The 19,637-nt window shown below is 41.9% G+C and overlaps 1 protein-coding gene across 3 annotated transcripts in view; it reads right to left on the reverse strand.

Annotated features, from left to right (window-relative positions):
* The window catches only part of LOC138626014 (rho guanine nucleotide exchange factor TIAM1-like), a 40,520-nt gene that overhangs the window by 9,333 nt on the left and 11,550 nt on the right, over nucleotides 1–19,637 (reverse strand). For 2 of the 3 annotated variants that reach the window (XM_069707390.1, XM_069707391.1), the window contains exons 2-15: nucleotides 13,324–13,411; nucleotides 12,295–13,213; nucleotides 10,945–11,401; nucleotides 10,366–10,538; nucleotides 9,902–10,126; nucleotides 8,759–8,944; nucleotides 7,234–7,380; nucleotides 6,996–7,070; nucleotides 6,632–6,802; nucleotides 5,856–5,960; nucleotides 5,311–5,392; nucleotides 4,995–5,081; nucleotides 3,915–4,127; nucleotides 3,314–3,414 (exon numbers count right to left, since the gene is read on the reverse strand). In XM_069707390.1, coding sequence (XP_069563491.1) covers nucleotides 3,314–3,414; nucleotides 3,915–4,127; nucleotides 4,995–5,081; nucleotides 5,311–5,392; nucleotides 5,856–5,960; nucleotides 6,632–6,802; nucleotides 6,996–7,070; nucleotides 7,234–7,380; nucleotides 8,759–8,944; nucleotides 9,902–10,126; nucleotides 10,366–10,538; nucleotides 10,945–11,401; nucleotides 12,295–13,203 — 2,931 coding nt within the window. In that variant the 5' untranslated portion in view covers nucleotides 13,204–13,213; nucleotides 13,324–13,411. Of the gene's footprint in view, nucleotides 1–486; nucleotides 541–3,313; nucleotides 3,415–3,914; nucleotides 4,128–4,994; nucleotides 5,082–5,310; nucleotides 5,393–5,855; nucleotides 5,961–6,631; nucleotides 6,803–6,995; nucleotides 7,071–7,233; nucleotides 7,381–8,758; nucleotides 8,945–9,901; nucleotides 10,127–10,365; nucleotides 10,539–10,944; nucleotides 11,402–12,294; nucleotides 13,214–13,323; nucleotides 13,412–19,637 lie in introns of all 3 variants that reach the window. The other variant, XM_069707393.1, reaches the window with a different exon arrangement.

Raw genomic sequence — 19,637 nt, forward strand, 5'->3', positions numbered from 1 at the left:
GGAAAAAACTCTGAGATGACAGATGATTTCTCCTAGAGGATAAAATATAGATTAAGAACAGTTTCAAAGCACGAGAGCACTGATGGAATACAGACAAGACTGCATGTCTGCCTTCTGAAGTGGACAGAAGCTTGAGATCACAGCCTGAGGTGCCAGGGGAGAAAGCTCTCCACAGTCACTCACTGCAACAACGGTCAGAGTAGTTTGTCAAAGTCCAAGTCCTGTGGGGTCAGACCTACAGAGACTCGGCTCCTACACACACTGTTTTTATTTTGGCATCTTGTGGAGCTCTCCAGTGATTACAAGGTAACTCTGCGACACAACGGTGAGTCACAGCTTCCCATTGTCTGTGTAGCAGCCGAGAAGATGAGTGAAACAAACGCCGAGAAGGAAACGTGTTTTGTTTTCTCCTAGTGAGTTAAGACAACAGCTATTACAGCAAGAGCTATCCAGGTAAAGAAAAGAGAGACATGGAAGTAATCTCACCAGATGCAGCATGTCATGGATGGAGTCTGAGGAGCGCTTGCTTTGTTTACTCCACTTCAGGACGGACATAACCGGGTGCAGGCGGACAGTCAGCGTCAGGTAAAGAGACTCCGGGCTTGGGAAAGAGTCAAGACTACACTGCGCCTCTCCAACACATTTCTCAGCCCTCTTGTCTTCCCGGTTTAAAAAAAAAAAGGAGAAGGGGTGTTTGTGATGAAGGATGAGTGAAGCTGCTCAGCCTCTTCCTCTCCGCCCACCAGTACTTACAAGCCTTCCAACTCCCCTTCTTTTGCGCCTTCACAGTCTACTGATATTCTGCCGTTTTCTCTCCCTGACTCTCTCTCTTCACTACAGGCTGGGTAAACTCAGGCACACAGTGTGAGTGTGAAGATCTGGCAAACTCTGGCAGCATTGTAAATGAGTCTTGATAATCCTCCAGACCGGAACGAGAGAGCATCGAGCAGGAGGGAAGGAATATCCTCCTCAAGGTTGCGGTGGAGCAGGATTGGCTGGGTAAGCCACACTGCAGTAGAATATAAATGCACGATTTTAGAAAAAAGGGGAGAAGGGAAGCTACAAAGGGGCAGGCTACAGAGGAGGGGGAGCACAGGAAAAACTGCTGTGGGAGGTTTTGTTGGAGGAAAATTAAGAGTGGGAAATACTTAGGCATACCCAAATGTGCTTAATAATAAGTAATAAATCAAATCGGAAAATTGGTTCGTGATTATATCACAAGCCAATGAAATGCTTCAGTGATAGCAAAAAAACCAAATAAATAAATATATATATATATTATCGCACATTTGGATTTAGAGACTCCAGGATTTATTTAACAACTGAATCACAAGACTTTTTTTCTTGTGTATCATATTTCAACTTTTCCCAGAATTCCTCACAAGAATACCCTGAAAAAAAAGACCACACATTTGTACATTGAGAGCATCACAGTGGTAGTGAAGGCTATAACAAAACAGAGTTGTCTAGTAGCTGCACTGAACTCTTCTCTATCCAGCCCAAACCCAGTGCAGAAATTGTCAGCCAGTACAAAAGTCCTTGCTCTGGCTATCTTTGATGAAAGCCCAACAACTGTACAATGTGAGGAGCAAAATACATCCCAGAACAAGTAAACAACAAGTAAAATAGCTTTATTACAACAAGATTATGATGAAATTTTGCTCTTGAGTGCAATGACAAAAAGATCGGTCTGTGTTTTAAAGCACAAATTTTATGGAAAAAAAAAAAAAAATCAACAAGGCGTGAACGGGGTTATCATTAAATAGCAACGACTCATTTACTTTGAGAGTAAATCACTGAAAGGGTACATTTTATAAGCACAATATCATATCGGGACAAAAAAAACTCCCATCTTGTTTAGGGTTAGTTTTTACCGACTGCAGAAACAGCTGTTGCAATAAGAAGTAATGCCACAGACGAGGCGGACACTTTTCAAACACAGCCCAAAACCAAAATCAATGAACAGACATTTGGATCATTTTGATCTGCTATTAACAAGCTGTTGGTGCCAATCTAGACATCATGACCACATCTCAGATACAAAGACTGACATCTTCACTCATCTCTGAGTGCTGCTCAAATAATTTGACTTCACAGTTACAACACTACAAGACAAAGACAGTCCCAATCTTAAAAATTAAACCATTAAATTCATAGTTTATTTTCAAACATCAGGCCACAGGAGCACCACCTGAACCACCACTATGATGGACTGATATCTTTTCCTTATTTTGCTCATATCCTTAATCCATACCCTAATTTGCTATAATTTCCATAATATCATTAATTTCACACAAGCAATTAACCAGAACTGATACAATGTTTGATTAATCGCAGCCCCTTAAATAAGAGAAGTTAAATGAGGAGATTAAAAGAGAACAGATAAACAAGACAGTCTAGAATTTGAAGGGCAAGTGGGATGATTAAGGACCTCACATTGATAATTAGTATTTTTCCCAATGAGCCTTTAAATGAAGTTGGTACAATGAGAAATAATGAAGGAATCCAATGTTGAGACACTAATCTACAAAAAGACATAATGCTTTCATACAGCCTTTCATTGTCAGGAGCCCAGTTATCCTTTTGAAGTCAGTTACAGAGAGGGAGGATTCAAATCTGCTGCTTTAATGACAGAGTTTTTTTTAATTTTTTTTTTTTACTCAACATAAAAAAATATAAAACACCTTGTTAGGAAAAGTCAGTCCCAATGTCAGTCGTTCATATTTTGTTGTTATTTGTTTTTCTTGACAGTCATGCTCTGTGCTTTCTTTTGTAATTTATTTCTGTGTTCATTTTGAGTGAAAATGAACAAACCTCCATTCATTACCTGATCTTAACAACCTCACATAATCAAGCAATTACAATGCAAGCTTAATCAAAGACTCATCCATCACTTGGCTGTTGTATTCAAAGGGAATGCACCGCTTTCTCTCGAGTCTCGAAGTGAATAAGATGTGCTCCTTTCTTAAGTCCCTCTGATATCATTATTTCTGAAGCTACTAAATTCAGTTAAAGCTGTGGGTCAAAAGGAGAAAAGAGAAACACGATACAGATTTGTGTTGAGAAGCGTGAAGTTAACACCCTAACGTAAAATATGGACAATGCAATGCTTTCCTAATGCACAAGATAAAGTGAGCCAGTAATGGATGGTGACTGAAACTGTGATGAAGCAAAATGTTCATGAATGTTTTTTTTGATGTGAAGGACAAGGAGCCAGCGTATTATATGAAAGACGTGCTTTCAGATGTTGTCTGCGATGATACTCAGACTCCACAAAAAAAAAAGGAACATATAAAATAAATTCTGCTCTTACCTTTCGACACTCATCAAGCTCACTGAAGATGTCACAGTCGTCATCCAGGCTGTCTCCTGAGCTCTCCAGCAACAGTCCCACTCCATCATCCAGGATTTCCTCTGCAACAAACAAAACAGTCACCTATAAACTTTTTTTAAACAGTATTTTGTCTCTAAAGAAGATATTTCCTTGCATGTTATTTAGACCTTTTCAAATGTATGCACAAAGAGGGCCTGCAATACTTTGTCTTAATTTGGGAGGATAGGAGGCTCTGAGCACTGTACATTCACTTTGTTTAAACCTAATGTAACTAACTATGATGGGGAGAAACCTTCTAAAAAAAATTAAAATCAAAGGTTGAGATTTGCCTGCTTTTGCTCGTCTTAAGGATCAGACAAGCAAAAGTAGGCAAATCTCAAGCTTTGATTTTAAATTTTAGCATCTTTTGGCTTTACATGATTACACTCCAGGTGGATTGATTCAGAGTTAAAACATTTTTTAGTCACCTCTGCTAACAAAATATACCCGTAGATATACCTGTCCCAAGTTACCCTGTGTAGATTTAAATAAGTAAGGGATCCAAGATATCAAGATGGCTGTATTTGACAGCTCTCTTCACCTTGACTCTGGGAGAAAATATCAGTGTAGAGATCTTCCTCTGCATCTGAGCGGCGCGGCGGCAAGTAGCAGAGCTGACGGCGCTCCACAGATGGCAGAGTGTTGACCGTTAAAGTCAGCGAGGCCTGAGAGAATGCCGCCTTCATGTCGGAGAAATTGAGACTGTGAGAGTCTTTTCCGTTCAGCTGGAGTATTTCATCTCCTGCATTTAAACCTGCAAAGTGGGAACACAATCAGCTTTGATTCAATGTACCACCTGCCATTCCTCCATCCACTAGACAAACATTCACTAACCCCCCTAACATGAGACAGTAACATTAATCTCTTATATTGGATATTAAAATTACATTATTGTAAGGAAGTAGAAGAAAATTCAAAGTCAAAATACAACTTTGTAGACCATTTCAGATCTGTTTTTTGTCCTTGCATTTCAGACACACGTCTGACCCTCTTCTTCATGCCTTGTAAAATGTCAGCTGCTGACACTGCAGGTATCTTACATTTTGCTGCACAGCATCACTGCATGCGCTCTGCAGAACCTGCACTATGACTAACTCCTCCATGATATTTTGACATTATTCAACCCTCTGGTCTTAGCTTGACTGCAGGGGTAGCAATGTGAAGCAGCTGTGGTGAAGTGTCATATTCAACATTATCCTTCATCAAGACCAATGAGGCAGTGTGTGTGTGTGTGTGTGTGTGTGTGTGTGTGTGTGTGTGTGTGTGTGTGTGTGTGTGTGTGTGTGTGTGTGTGTGTGTGTGTGTGTGTGTGTGTGTGTGTGTGTGTGTGTGTGTGTGTGTGTGTGTGTGTGTGTGTGTGATTGTAGTAATCAACACCCTTGAGAACTGCCGTGTCCTCTAAAACCTTCCGTATTTGTTGAATAAACATGTGCTGGTACATTTTTAAAGAGAAGCAAAGGAAAATGTCTTTTGACGATGGAGGGAGAAACAGTTTTGAGTATAACTTGAAAAGCACTGAAAAACAGCACATACAACCCATATTCTTTTAATTTGTTCCTCATTGAAACTCAAATTGAGTGTTTTAGAGATTTTCATTTGACAGAAATGAAGTGTAATGAACCTTTAGCGAAGGCTAATCCCCCTGCCTTCACGTCAGTGATGTAGAGCTGCTGTACTCCGTCCTCCTCCACCACCGAAATGGAGAAACCTGGGGAGGAAAAGGAAAAGGTTGAGAAAAAAGGAGTGGAGAAGACAGAGACAGTGAGTCATAAAATACATCAGAGGGATTTGTGCAGCACAAATGGGAATAGTCTGAAAAAACAGCGGCCATGTGTAAGTCAAAGAAAAGCCATTTCTGCGCTCTAAACACCACCACCCCATGTGAAATGTTTGATACCGACTTCATTACAGCATCTTAAAACAAAAATTGGACTTACCATAACCAATCATGCAGGATTCATCTCTGTCAAACTGGATTACTTTTGTTATTTTGGAACAGAGCTCAATTTCTTTGTAAAGCTGCGAAGAACAAAAAAAAAAGTTATTATATAAATCATGAACTCACAGCCTACTTTTTTCTTGTGGGTGGGTTATTGATGGCAGTAATTTTCTGTATTCTTAGACAAAGCAGCTCCAGCAGAGTCTTTCTGCAGAATGCTCTTTGCTGTGTCATGATTAAATGATGTAAACACAAAAGTCGCGACAGATATTGTTTATCAAGGCTCTGCATGAATACGCTTTGGTGCCTGGTTCTCTTAGGCAGCTGGTTCTTTACAGAGAACGGGAAATCAAAAGGCTAAACATACAAAGCTTAGTTCTAATTCTCTTATGGCTGTTTTGCTTATTGTGATTCCAAACACATTCTCATGCAAATTACTGCCATTTCTTTAAATTTGTTTCTTGAACTTTATAATCTTTAAATGTCTGGGATAAAAAGAGGGGGAGGACCAGGTTAAAAAAAAAAAAAAGGGCAGTTACTTACCAGGTCACATACATCCTCCTCTGGTTTGGGAATGTAGAATTGAACTTGGTTTTCGATAAGGAGTTTGAGTCGCAAGTAGTGTTTGGTGGAATCGAGATGATGAGCCTGTGGGATGAGAGCAAAAAGAGAAAGGATATTTATCAATCATAATAAATGCTCGTTTTTAAGAGTTTTATTGCCATGTTATAACAAGCCAGACAGTAGCTTTCACTTCAGAAGGCCTATCTATGAATGCATCTTTATGTTTTACATCGCATTAACTTCATGTTCCCTCCCATAGTTTTTTCTTCTCGTTTGCTGCCTCTCTATGCAGTTCCCCTCACTCATTTTCGATCCGAGCTTTCTTTTGCTGATATCTCTGGTCCTGCACGTCTCTGGTCTGCAATTTCTGGCCCCACCAACAGTTCATGCCTTGGCTCTCTATGCTGTTCTTTTCTCTCTCTGCTCTCCCCTCACCCCAACCAGTCGAAGCAGATAACTGCCCGCCTCTGAGCCTGGTCCTGCCGGTTTCTTCCTGTTAAAAGTGAGTTTTTGCTTTCCACTGCTGAAGGTTTTTCTTCCCTCCCAGATGCTCATGTGGGAATTGTTTGAATTGTTGGGTTCTTCTGTATAATGTTGTATAGTTGTGTTGTAAAGACTTTACTCTGTTAAGTTCCCTGAATGTACCTGTTGTGTTGTGATTTGGTGCTATATAAATAAAATGTCATTGAATTGTCGTGCAAAAAATGTGAACCGTGGGTCGTGTCGGGTCAGATCAGGAGGCTGGGCGCTGTTACCTTGCAGATGGTTTCAAGGACACACAGTGCAGACTCCCCTGGCTGGATGATGGTCAACACTGGCTGGTCATTTGGGAGACACACCCAGGAGGGAGTGAGGTGGTCAGGGACCCAGATGTCACTGTCCGTGCTGGGTCGTGGAAGGCTTTTCACAGTTCCCTCCTCGCTTTTCTTTGAACATAGACATTAAAAGTATGTAAACACAATCATTTTCCAAAGTGAATTATCTTTACCTGCACTTTGAGTAACTGTCACGGTTATAACCTCCGGGCCTCTGTTCTGTTGCTGACTCAGGATGCATAGTGGGCTAATATGTCATTGACATCATATTGACTCAAGATTTTGTTGAGTAATTTCTCCTTACTGTGTTTTCCTTTGCAGGATCAACATACATGCCTTCCATGGACTTTTTCACTGGCTCATCACCATCAGCAAAGACCTGCCGATGGCAAAATGAAGGTAAAGTTGTCATGCGTCATACAGAATTGTTGAGAACGGATATTTGAAGAAAGTGCAAAGAAATCTTTGTGTGGTCAAGTTAGTTCTATTGATGCTTGAAAATGTTAAAAACTGTTGGTATGACATTAGAAAACCTCACAGACCTGGCTGACAGTGGGGTGAGCTTTTGTCTTTTTCTTTGAGGTAGTGTCAAGACCCCAGAGGGAAGAGAACCTGCTCTTGCGTTTGCTGCAGGAACGAGACATGGCCTGTGTTCGCCTTCTCACTCCGGTCTCAGTGCGAGCTGCCACCTGCGAAAACATAACAGGTCAGTTGGGGCTAAAACTGATCAAATGGAGACATGCACAACAATCTCTTTAACCTCACGTCAACTCACATTTTGTAGCCATGAGTGCACAACCATTAAGGATTTAATAAATATAGCATATAAATAACATAAAAGAACAACGTAAGCCAGAAATAAAGGCAACATGAAGGAAGGGATGTTTAAATTGTGTAAAACATATAAGCACAAACATTACCACACTACAAAATATGGTAAAATATTTATTATCATCAAGTTTTCTGTGAAAAGAAAAAAAATGCTGTAAGTGAGAAATTACTTGCAGCTTAACTGATCTGTATGATTAAATAAAATGAAAAAAGGGGTCCTTACTGGGATAAATAGTGAACATATAGACAGAGCGGTCACATCTGTTACAGACATGAGCACTGGACTTTTTACAAACATGGCATTTAATCTACTCACCTGAGAAGAAGTAAAAGGAAAGCGTTTTTTTTTTTTTAAATATGCTGAAGTAGCCATCATAACAGCACTTTGCCTGCAGAAGCAAGCGGGCTCTTAACTTCAAGGGGCCCTTCATTCTTCTGACTTGTCAACGCTTCATAGGCCTTTTTAGACATAGTGCTGATACAAGTATTCATGAATGTGGAAATGGGCAAATTACAGAGGAGTGAAAGTGTAGGAAAGCTTTCCACAATTGTCTTTTCTTAGAAATACCAAACTACTATCTGGCAGCTCAAACACCCACCTGCTCTGCAGCACTGTGTTGGTGACGGTGTGGGAAAAAAGTATCTCGCTGATCTGTGAAAACATCTCTAAAAATCAAATAGATGTTTTCCTCTATTACCAGTGCTTTTATATGGGAAGCATAGAACCTTGGTGCTGCAGTGGGAGGCCAAAACTGACCTAAAACCTCACGAATGGGTGCCCTGTATGAGACCCAGGCTCCAAAATAACAGTCATTGGGGAAAAATGTGGTTTGACACGATGCATTTTAGTTTCTGGAATCAATTGTCCTGCCAGGAGAGCCTGGAGATGTACGCAGTGATGCAACAGTATATTTTGAGGAAGATACAATATGTTGCTGCCCTTAAAATCCAATGAACTTTAATAAATAGAAGACCAGCACAGTGTTCAGAGAGATCATCCCACAGGTTGGATCCCTGCAACAGCTACAGTTAATGTTGCTGAAGTATATTTGAGCCAGATATTAGTCCTTTTAAATATTTACCAATTTTACCAATTTGTAATGGCTCATCCTAAAGGCACAAAAATGTAAAAGCATCTTAACTTAAGATGTTGTATAAAAGAAAATCTCAATGGTGTTTTACCAGATTAAATTAGGGCATTTAATAAACATTAAAAAGCAAAGAGAAGATATTTACCAGTGCATGAAAGGAGGAGACTGAGAATATACCCAGTCGGCCCATTGCCAGCTTTGTGGGGCGAGAAGCGAACGCCAGGAGGCGTTTGGGGTTGGGCAGCTCTCCACCTTGCAAGCTGGCCAGGTAGCACCTAAAGCGAAACAGATCCATGTGAAAATGCTCTAGGTTCTGCTCCCACAGGAAGATCTACAAGGCGAAAGAGACACAACAACACATCCAGTTAATAGTTCATCAAGGCTCTCATTTGTCAAATTCAGACCAAGATGGAGCATCCATTCTCCTCCCCAGAAGCTCTGTTAGCAGTTTTCTCAAAGTGTTGCCAACCTGCTCTCTCTGTGCCTAATGGTTTGATGTTTACTGGGGCAGTAGAGCAGGATATTGTGATTATTCAATGGGCCATCCCCTCCCAGTCACGGTCCTGCACTGGTTTTTGGAAGAGGTGGCAAGCGCCATAGCGCAGGGCTCTGTATTACTGCCAAGTAGCCCAGAGACGAGAAAAAAACAATACTGCACATTCCACTGGCAGATAGAGGCTGGGAGCGTTTCAGCTTCCTAAGGAGCAGACCTACATCCATTCAGCTCGGCACAATTTGAAACCTGACACTGCCAAACAGAACAGATCCAACCAGGCACTACCTAAGTGACCAAACAAAGGCCATTTGATCTCCCATCTCCCTTCTCTGTAAACAGACCTATCAAAGACAATCAGAGCTTTGCAATGAATTGCTAGAATGGCAAGCTATTGACTGTTGCCAACTGAACACCGTGTTAAAAAGGAAAAAAGAAAACAAAATCTGGTGGCTGATGAATGTGTAGTGTCAGCAGCGTCGAACAGATGATACCTCTGAAACCGGTTACATCTCTCTGCTTCTCTGGCTACCTCCTGTTTCTTGCATGATGACAACATGAGGATACTGATATTGAAATACAGACTCACATGTGATACTTGTAATTCAGCAAACAATACACAACTTGATCTTCTTAAAATAATTGGTATCATCTCTAAAGCCATGGACCACTATTAGTGGAAAAACATCTTGGGCATTATTCGCTTCTTAAGGGAAGCTCAAGTTCAACCTGGAGCAGAGCAAACAGGTTTGTTCCCACTTTAACTCTTAAGAAAGAAAGGACTATGAAACCTACTTGATCCAGGATCGTCTTCCTCTTCCTGGTGTCAGTGACAGCAGACAGTTGCATGTCTCCCATCTTCTTCATCTTCTCGTCCATGTCGATCTTCTGCTCCAGCTTCTTGATCTCGGCACGAAGCAGCCGAACTGTGTCCTCTCTGTGATGCTGCCGGGCGACGGCAGTGGCACATGCCGAGTGGATAGCCGTGATCCAGTTCTCCAGCTCCGTCTGGCTGCAGGTCTGCATGCGTACAGACAGTGAAAGGTCAGAGGTTAAACAGCACGCTCGCTAATTGACATTCAAAATAAAAAGTGCCTTATTTTCTTTTGCCGTTTTGATTCACGGCTTATTATAATAACAAGCCAGAATTTAAAAGAGCATGTACGGACAGAAAACACCAGATATAGGTCGAGCTATTGTTTGTCCACAAGAGATTTTGCACTTATTAAAGACCAGGTGACTTGTAAGCATTTTCTTACCTGGAACAGAAAAGCATCTCCCAGGGAATTGCTGAGGCAAAACACAAAGTCCTTTTTGGGATGCTCTGGTACAGCTTGGACAATACTGTTCTCTACCCAGATGGCATGTTTGGGAATACTGTTGTTGTCAATCCCCGAACGGCCATCGGTCTCATAGAAGAACAGAGTGCAACCTGGTAAACCAAAGAGATCCATTACTTGACAGAACAGACCCTTGCTGGCTTTATAGAAAGAATAACAACAATCCTCATGTTTTCTTTTCAAAAGCCAGGTTTTCTCAAGCTATTTAATTCTGCTCTCCAGTGGCCAACATTAAGAAGTGCAGCATATCTGACTCGACACCGAGAAAGGCATCATGAGCAGCAGGATATGAATTTGATTTCTGTCACGACAAAAACACTTTAAATGAGGTCTGTATCATTTACAATTACAGCTTGGTTGAAGTATTAATGATTTTAAGTATTTGTGCATAAGCTAATGTATATCATCAAAAAGATAAACGGCGTCAAAGACGTGTTGAATCACTGGGATTATGAAATAAAGCGAGAATGTTATGGCTATTTTAATGGCACTACACACCTTTGAGGGAAACCCAGTAACTCTTCCACTTGCGCCTTGTGGCTGACTCCACTTTCTTGTTCTTTTTATGTACAAGGAAGTTCTTGACAGCAAGCTTGCCAGCTTTACGCACCATCCCCTGGACAACGCTGAGCAACAGGTCAGACTGGTAGGCGGAGCTCATGGTGCTCTGTTCATCACTCAGGGCGGACCCCGCCTCCTCCAAGCTCTCCGTCTGGCAGGAGCTCATCTGGAGCTCCTGACGAAAGTTTTCGTACACTCCCTGCACGCACTCGCTGGCGCCGCCACCACTGCTGCTGCCACTGTCGCTGCCAGCGAACATGTTCCTGCCGTGCACCGAGCACACGGAGAAGGAGGCTGACATTGTCTTGTAGCGTCGAGACTGGTGCTCTGCCTCCGCCGTCACCCCGTCGATGCCGCTGTCCTCATATTCGCTGCCCTCGCCGGCTGTGACATCCTGAGTTGTGGCAGAAGCGCGAGACAGGTGAGATGGCATGGCAGCCACATTTTCTTCATGCCTACGATGGCAGAAGGTTAACAACAACTCCTACCCTGACTGACAGCTATGCAGCATCTGTAGATACAGGATAGAGCCATTCTTGCAATGCCCAAGTGCTGCAAAAACAGTGACTATAGAGGCCCAACGAGAGCCCATGGGTTGCTTAATCGTGAGCTTCTGCTTTAAAGCAAAATGTCTGCTGTTGTACAAGTACAGCCTGCCCTCCCTGTGGCACCGCAGGGTCTGCCCTTTCCTACCCACATGGCTAAAGGCTCCTGGGAGATGAAGGGGGTTACACGGCGCTTGGTATCTCCATCTGGTCACATGACCCAATCATGCGCTCCACAGCTCCATTCACCGGGGTTGACGGTGCCCCGTAGTGACAGGGCCACCATACACGTTTTACTGTTACACTCCTCCACAGGCCTCCCCTCATTATCATAACAAAGGACCAAAGCATTTCTAATGGGGAGTGACTTTAAGCAGTGCCCACCCCCCTCCCGTCACAGCGGTCTCCTCTCCCAAGAAAAAAACAACAGTTTCATCAGGAAACGAGAAACACAAGCATTCTTTCTACTCTTAATCTGTTTCAGCAGCTTATTTTCCGTGAGGTGAATGCAGCATCGGAAATGCTCAGATACAATGGGGTGGAAAGAAAAGTGAATGAAGGGAGCTGTCTTACTGCTGATGCCACTAGACTACATTAAGATTCAGCACAGCGTTTCATACCCATGACACATCTTAAACAGTTTGGGATTGGATGGATTGTTCTGTGTCTATTAACTGTGTCACATTTATATGAGCCAACTTATTGGTGTAAAAGAGCCCTGTGAAATTCCTCCAGCTCTTACCTGTATAGTCTGAGCCCTCCTGCCCTGCATACTGGCACACATTGCTGCTTGGTGGCTGCTCAGGCCTTCGGACAGGCAGTGGGAACGCCGGCAAGGAAGTGTGTATGCACCATAGGTGTTCCCGTCCTCCTCAGACGGGGAGAGCATCTTATCATCCTCACCCTCCCTGATAGCCCTGTTGGTGTCGTGCCACTTGGCATAGCGGCCATGGGTCTGCCTGCGGCCAGGACTCGTTTGGCTGTACAGCTCGTCCAGGGAGTTCGCCCTGTCTGCAGAGTCTGCGGGGCTGGACAGAAGCGCACCCTCGCAGTCAGTGAAGTCCCTTTCGTTGGCCATGTCTATGATCTCCTCCGTGCTGGTCAAGTGATCTTGACTGACATCAGACAAGGAGAACTCCAGGCTGTCATCGCGCCACATGTCTGCAGATTTAGACCTCTTCTTGAAGCTGACAGTCTCTTTGGAGCAGTCCTGGGTTTTCTGGAGGTACTTTACCTCGCCTGTGTACACGTCCTCATCCTGCATCTCCTCTGCCATGGGACCAGGTAGGGTTATGTGCATTGTATTCATGTGTACTGAGGGATTGGTCAGGTCATTGTGAAAGGACACAGGCCGCAGATTCATGGCCACACGGTCCACCCAAATGGGGCTTCCAAAGTCTGGGAGGATATTGGTTTCGTTGAAGGGCTCCAGGCCATGGTCAGCCAGGGACTGTGGGATGCTGGGGGTGCTACTTGAACGTGTGCTCGTCTCAGAGTTCCTGTGCTCTATTTTCCCTGATGAAGCATGGCGGGAGCGTCTGGACTGCTTGTTGGAGATGCGAAGCGACCGAGACATGTGCTTACGTGACAAATAGCCACGTCCGTTTCCGTAGAAGGCATGGTCCCCGTTCTGGCTCTCGGCATTTCCCATGATTCAGAGACTGAATGGAAGGGGAAATACAGCTTAAATAAACGTCCAAAGATCGTGGAATACAGGAACATAATGCATCATTTATAACAGACATCTAATTGTACCTAAATGTAGGCCTACCTGCAGGATTGTAATGATTTCTCTGGCATTTTGTCACTGGATCTTCAGACAGTTTGGTCCTTCGGCTGCTGGTACAATCCACAAAGCTCTGAAAAACACAAGATGAGAAATTATTACAAATTTGTGCAATGTTTGCTTCAAATTCTGTATACCACTAGAGTTAGTTATGGGCTTGTGTTTCAAGAAAATATCAATATGTAAAGTTGAGAAGTGGGCTGGTTGTTGCCAGCCAAGACTGACGAATGGTCACAAGAAAAAGAAGAAAATAAGGAAAGCAGAATAGTGGAGTAAATATACCTTGACTTGGCTTTCTGTGCTGCTTCTTCATCACTTACCATCCCCCAAAAAAGACAATATTTTGATGAAGTCAGATGAGCAAACACTACCCCTGGATTGACAGAGGAATTGACCCACTCCGCCCCTTTCAATATGCACAGAGGTTTGAAGTGGAGGCTACGTAATGACAGTATGAACACGGTGACAGCCTCACTAAACAGGAGTTATTCAGAGCTGAGGGGAACCTTCCATTTTGTGTTGTGTTTGTCTGTTCTCAGGCACTACCTCCTGCATTATAGAGAACCGGGAGCAGCAGGAGGGTGCAGAAGTTTTCACCATAGTGCACATTTGGACTCTATTTACCTCCCTTTAGGCTGGACAGCCTGTTTTAAAAACAGTCCTTTTCCATGCCTGGGACCCCCAACAGATGGGACAGAAGATTAACTAACCGCTGTTGTTCCTCCTGATGTGTTCTCCTCCTTTTAGGACAGATCCTTTGGGGGGGGGGGGGGGTGAAGTGTTTGTGTGCGTGGGTGTGTAGCTGATGCAACCAAGTGCGAGACCGAACCCTCTGTTGCTGCATGCACTCAGGCTTAGAGGGCCGTTACGTAAACTGGAGCTGACCCTGTTTTTCTGCCATGTTCCTCCCTTTCCCATCTTTTTTTCTATCTGCTCACCATCCCTCACTGATACTGTAATACACAACCTTTGATGTTGATGAAGTCTGCTTATTTTTCGTGTAACCCTGCAGTTTACTGTCCGTTTCATTTGGAGGAAAAAAATAATAACGGCAAATAAAAAAAGGAGGGAGAACGAGGAAATACCACTGCTCTCATTACAGGAAACCAGATTCACTGAGGGGCACAAACATGCTTACAAAATGCAAGAACAAACATTACACCATTGGCTACTTTTAGGCTTGTTTGAACCTTTCCCTACACAATACTCTTCATTTGTTATTTTTGTAAGGTTAAAGTTTAATGGCTCTGCAGTTGTCATCCCTGGACATCAAGCCCTGATGTAACAAGCAGTATTTATAGATGAGGTTTCTCCTATTATAGGAGAGTTCTGATATGTTAATATTATCTGAAGTTGACCAGAAATGAATATGTAATTAAGGCTTTAAGCAGTGATGAGGAGCTTCAGAAAGATGTGGTCTCCTCAGTTCAGAAACCACATCAATCATCATTTGTTCAGCTGTGAAGTCTAGCGGATTAATTTGGAGTCATGTAGAAGTGCAACAAAACTACCAATTACTGTGACTGTACATTTTCTGTTATTTACCTTTTTTTCTATTTACATGAAGAAAAGCAGTATCGAAGTCTGGGGAAACTCAAAACTGATCAGAGGAGTGGGAAGCAAAACTGTACACAATTAATTTACACTCAAACTCACATGAGACCACAATGAAATTAGTGGTGCAATAGATAGACTAATCCACTCAGCCACGACTAAATCAGCACATTAAATGAAAAACAGACTGATCAGTGGCTGTTTGTGTGGTTAAGTAGAATTGTTTTTGCAGCAGGATTCATGATGAATCAGCAAACTGTTTCTCTTTTAAAAGAGATAACAATAATGATTTTCAAGGAAACGTTTCAGACAGAAGAACACATTTAAGAGACTGTGGCCATGAGAAGTTCTTAAAGTATTAAAAAATAAAATCCATAAATGATTAAGCATGTATATTTCAATATTTGAAATACAGAGATATTGCGCTTCATTGCATTTGAGTTACCAAAATATCTGGATACAAGAATCAAATGGCCTCAATTCCCCAGCACAATGTTCTCTAAAGCTGCAATGCTTCTGGTGTACAGAATCCTTATTAATACATGAGGAAGGAACACCAGGGTTAGAAAAAAAAATACTCTCCAGCACTAACCCACCCCCACCCTACACCCAGTGGGTTCCTCTACGAATACCTTCTAACACACATCACAGACTAAATGCCCTTTCTAAGCCCTGCATTGCCATTCATTTTTAAATAAAAATAAAAAAAATGAATGGGAATCATCAATTTGGCTGCGAAATAAGACCTTGATTAGTGGGTCACCTCTCATTTTCAGCTGTCGGCAGAAGAGCACTGAACAGCAGGACTTGGAGGATTCGTCCGCTACGAGCCCTAAATAACCACAGGAAGTTCCAGCCAGATCAGGAGGAAGCTTTAAATGACTCAAGATTAGCAACACAACGGCTTCGAGGAAAGCTCTGAAATTCACCAACCTAACACCACTTTGGGAAGTCGTAAACAGCGAGTACATGAAAAGCATCAAGCTGCGTCGAGATGAGCGGCTCACTGATAAACATCCCATTCATTAAGTCCAGTGTCAAGACAATTTGAGCATTGTGTTTTTTACTCTCCAGGATGTGTTACACAGTAAATGCTCGTTGTCAAAAAGGAAATATTTAATTTCCTCAAAATTCTGCATTCTACCTCATCAGCTCTCAGGTGGGCTTATCAATTTAGTATTTACTGTTGGACAAGGGCTAATATTTATTCTGTTTGCATGCTACTTTGTGTTAATTACACAATGACCTTTTCGATTTTGCTCCGTCTCTGTGGAAAACGTCTGGATTTATGGTATAAAGACTTCACAAAATACCATGTTGAACTTGTCTCCAATATACTGTTTGCATGGCTGTATTGGAACATAAATGTCACACATTCTGATTTATGACAGAAACAGTTTTCACAACAATGCTGTTGATATCTGAAACCTTTTGGAGGGAGTTGTATTCATATTTCCATTCAATGTGCTGTAGGGTGGGATTTTGTCATCCCTGAAAAATGTGACAGGTAGATTTAAGGTCCTTTTGTTATTAAAAGATCACCTAAAAGCCCCAACTTATACTTGACAAATTCTTGGGCTTGCTGGAACAGGAACAAGGAGAAACAGTCCCTACCCCCACCTGCTCTTCTTCTCCTTTAGATCCTCAAGGACCAAATGTCAAGTTGCTTGTATCGTTTGAGGAATCAATGAAAATTCTTTCCCCGTGGCCAAAATATGACTGATGGTCTTTCAAAACAAGACGGAACCTACTGACAGTGTGAAACACCTGGTCCCACGGTCCTATAATCATGAACTCCACCTAAACACTACAATACTATTGCACAACACAAATATCTAGCGAAGCACATTGAAATCAGACGCATGATGCTAGAAAAGGTACAAACAAATTGAGCCTATATATATTGCTTGGACCCTTTGCAGCACATTCCTGCCATTAACCCGGCTACGCTGGCGAAAGGAAAGAATGTATTGGGCCGACTAGTTACAAGCGCCAACAGAAAACCCTGTAATCTGAACACTCAAGCCTCTCGAGATAATAACACAGGTAGCTGTATGGGGGAGGAGCCAGGGGGGAGGCTTACCACTGAAAGACACCACTCAAGACGGCTCACATTTCCCAGCTGATATGGTCATACGCTTCTGTGCAAATGGAAGTACCAAACAGAAGCTCTTGTTCTCATGACTCATTTTCTGCTCCCGAGTGTCCTCCACTGCATTTAGGATTCTATTAGGCCAGTGAGAAATTTAGCATCAGAAAAACTTGCATGCTCACTGAAAGGTTTCCATGTCGGTGAGAAACATCCATACCAAAGTAGTGTTCGTTTGGGCTGCTGATGAACAAAACAAGCACTTCCACCAAGTCTTCTTTTAATAGCTTAAATGAAAACTATATTCAACTTTTGTATGGCCAAGGACTATTTTTCAGACTTGAATCTGTAACCCTAGAAACCTTGAATAGCAAAAAGCTGGAAAAGGGAGCTTGCAGTGATAATGAAAGCTGCTCGTCTTGGAATACGTTTGTGCCAAGTAGTGGCACAGAATGTATCACGAGGCTACAGGCTAGCCAGCATTTGGCTCATCCAGGCAACATTAATGCAGCCTTCTTCAATACGTATCTGTAGTAAACACAGGGATCGGGGAAAAATTCGCAGGTATGACTGCCACAATTGCATTGACAAAGTAGCAAGTACAGTAAGATTACACACAAAAGATTAAACAACAATACATTTTAGCTACAAGAAAAACAAACTAAAGGCTGAACCATCCAGTCGTTTTCTTTTGCTGCAGTGTTGATTACATATTTCAGAGTAGGGTGGGAAATGCTGCTGCTGTGTGTGACCTGTCTGACCCCATCATGAGAGGCTCAGGTGGCCGGGTGTTATGGGACCTTGTTAATGTAGGGGAGCGATCTTTAGAGGGATGCCAGCACATATCAGGCACAATGATGGGTTACAGTAGACCTGGAAAGACAGCAGCAACCAGTGGAAAAGACACATTGCTGTTGGAGGATTGACAATTCACTATTGAAATGTTGGGTAAAGAAATAGATTACACCTGGGCAAAGTAAAACACCTAGTTTTCATCCTTTTCGTCCTAGTTTGACACCCAATATAGATTTTTGTGAGCTAGGACCCTAATTTACATGATTTAAAACGTAGAAACATAATTTAAGCTCTGCACACATCGGTAAGCTTTGTTGTCCCCAGATGACAGAGATATTGGAGGTTTGATGTAAAGAGACATTTCCACTGTTCTCTCTTTTAATAACAAATAGCTTTGAGCAGAACAACACACACAGGCTTAAACCTTGAAATCCAATATATTGTTATTTTTTTTGGCATTGGCAATTGCTGTTGCTGCACTGCTATGACTACATTTACATTGTTCAAAAATAACATTTTTGCATTCACATGGTTCTATTTAAGGCGGTACAGTAAACTGTAAAAGATTAACCCTAATTTTGCAAAACATGAATTTATCAATGCCTGAGGTCCAGCTTTTAAAAACAAAGCTAGGCTCTTAGGAATAAAGGCTCGCATTTTGAAGCCTGCTGTTGAGCAGCAGCTGGTGTTGTTTAGCCAAGTGGCACCTTTGGCAGGGGCCAGTGTTTTTTCTGGGGTATCACTGTGTGCAGAGGTCACCTCTTCTGCTGGTGTTTAAGCTCCATGAGGTTTGTGTCCAGCAGATGTTACAGGTTTTGTTGGGTCAATAAATCTTTTGTCCACTCTACAGATTTAAGGATTCTTTATAATTGTCTATAGCCACAGGTTTCTTTTAAATATGTAATCTGATTTTTCTCTTATTGTTTGGCAAAATAATAAAAATTAAAAAAAAAATAAATAAAAAAAAAAATATTGAACAATGGATTCTAGTACTGCCCTGGCAGTAGCAGGACATGTGTGCAATTAACAATAAAATAAGGTACAAATGTAAAGACACCTCAATTATAAAAAATGTCACAAAGTAATGCAGTTGGATGCAAAGATAAGAGCAACTACTGAATATTATCTACATTTTTTCACATTGAATTGTGGCATTATTTTGTTTTACTTTAATCACTATCATCAGTCCAGAGGGTCACAACTGAGGTGCTATCAGACCACATCCTGCTCACAGCTCTTTAGCTCCTCAACGACAGCCTTTGAAGTAGTTATAAACAGTTGTTAGTTGAGGCATATATAAAGCCACAGACCGCTGTTAAGACGTACGGGGCTGAATACAGGTTGTGGTTGTAGTGATTCCTGTGAATATAGTTGTTTGGGGGAGAGAATCTGTATTTTGGAATCTGGTGTAGAAACTTGGGTTACTTCGGTTATACAAAACTCTACTATGCCACTTTAAACTATGACTGCATTGAAAAATACATGTTAGCTACCCCAAAAACTTATTAACTTTGCTTAGTTAAAAAAAAAAAAATCCAAATAATTTTTCTCACACATTCAAAGGAAATTACCTTTTAATATGTAAATTAAGCTTAATTTCTCCTGTCATTTCCTTAAATTCTGTTTTTGTTAAAAATCTCTAAAGCAGTGCTTATTTAAAGTGGAGATTACTTGGGGCACTGTCAGAGATCCTTTTTACCTTAATATTGGTGGTTGTTCAAAAAGTGTTAGATATCTGCAGATCTAAGATTTGTACTCATTTTAGATCATTTGGATGAAGCAAAAAAAAAAGTCCTTTTGAAAAGTCACTTAAACTCAAGTCTTCATAATGTGGAACTTGATCAGAAGCAAAAGAAATCTT

This window comes from Brachyistius frenatus, unplaced genomic scaffold (genome assembly GCF_029030835.1).
Source record: "Brachyistius frenatus isolate BFR_SWC_R1_liver_20210118 unplaced genomic scaffold, ASM2903083v1 Contig_68, whole genome shotgun sequence".
NCBI classification, from domain to species: Eukaryota; Metazoa; Chordata; class Actinopteri; family Embiotocidae; genus Brachyistius; species Brachyistius frenatus.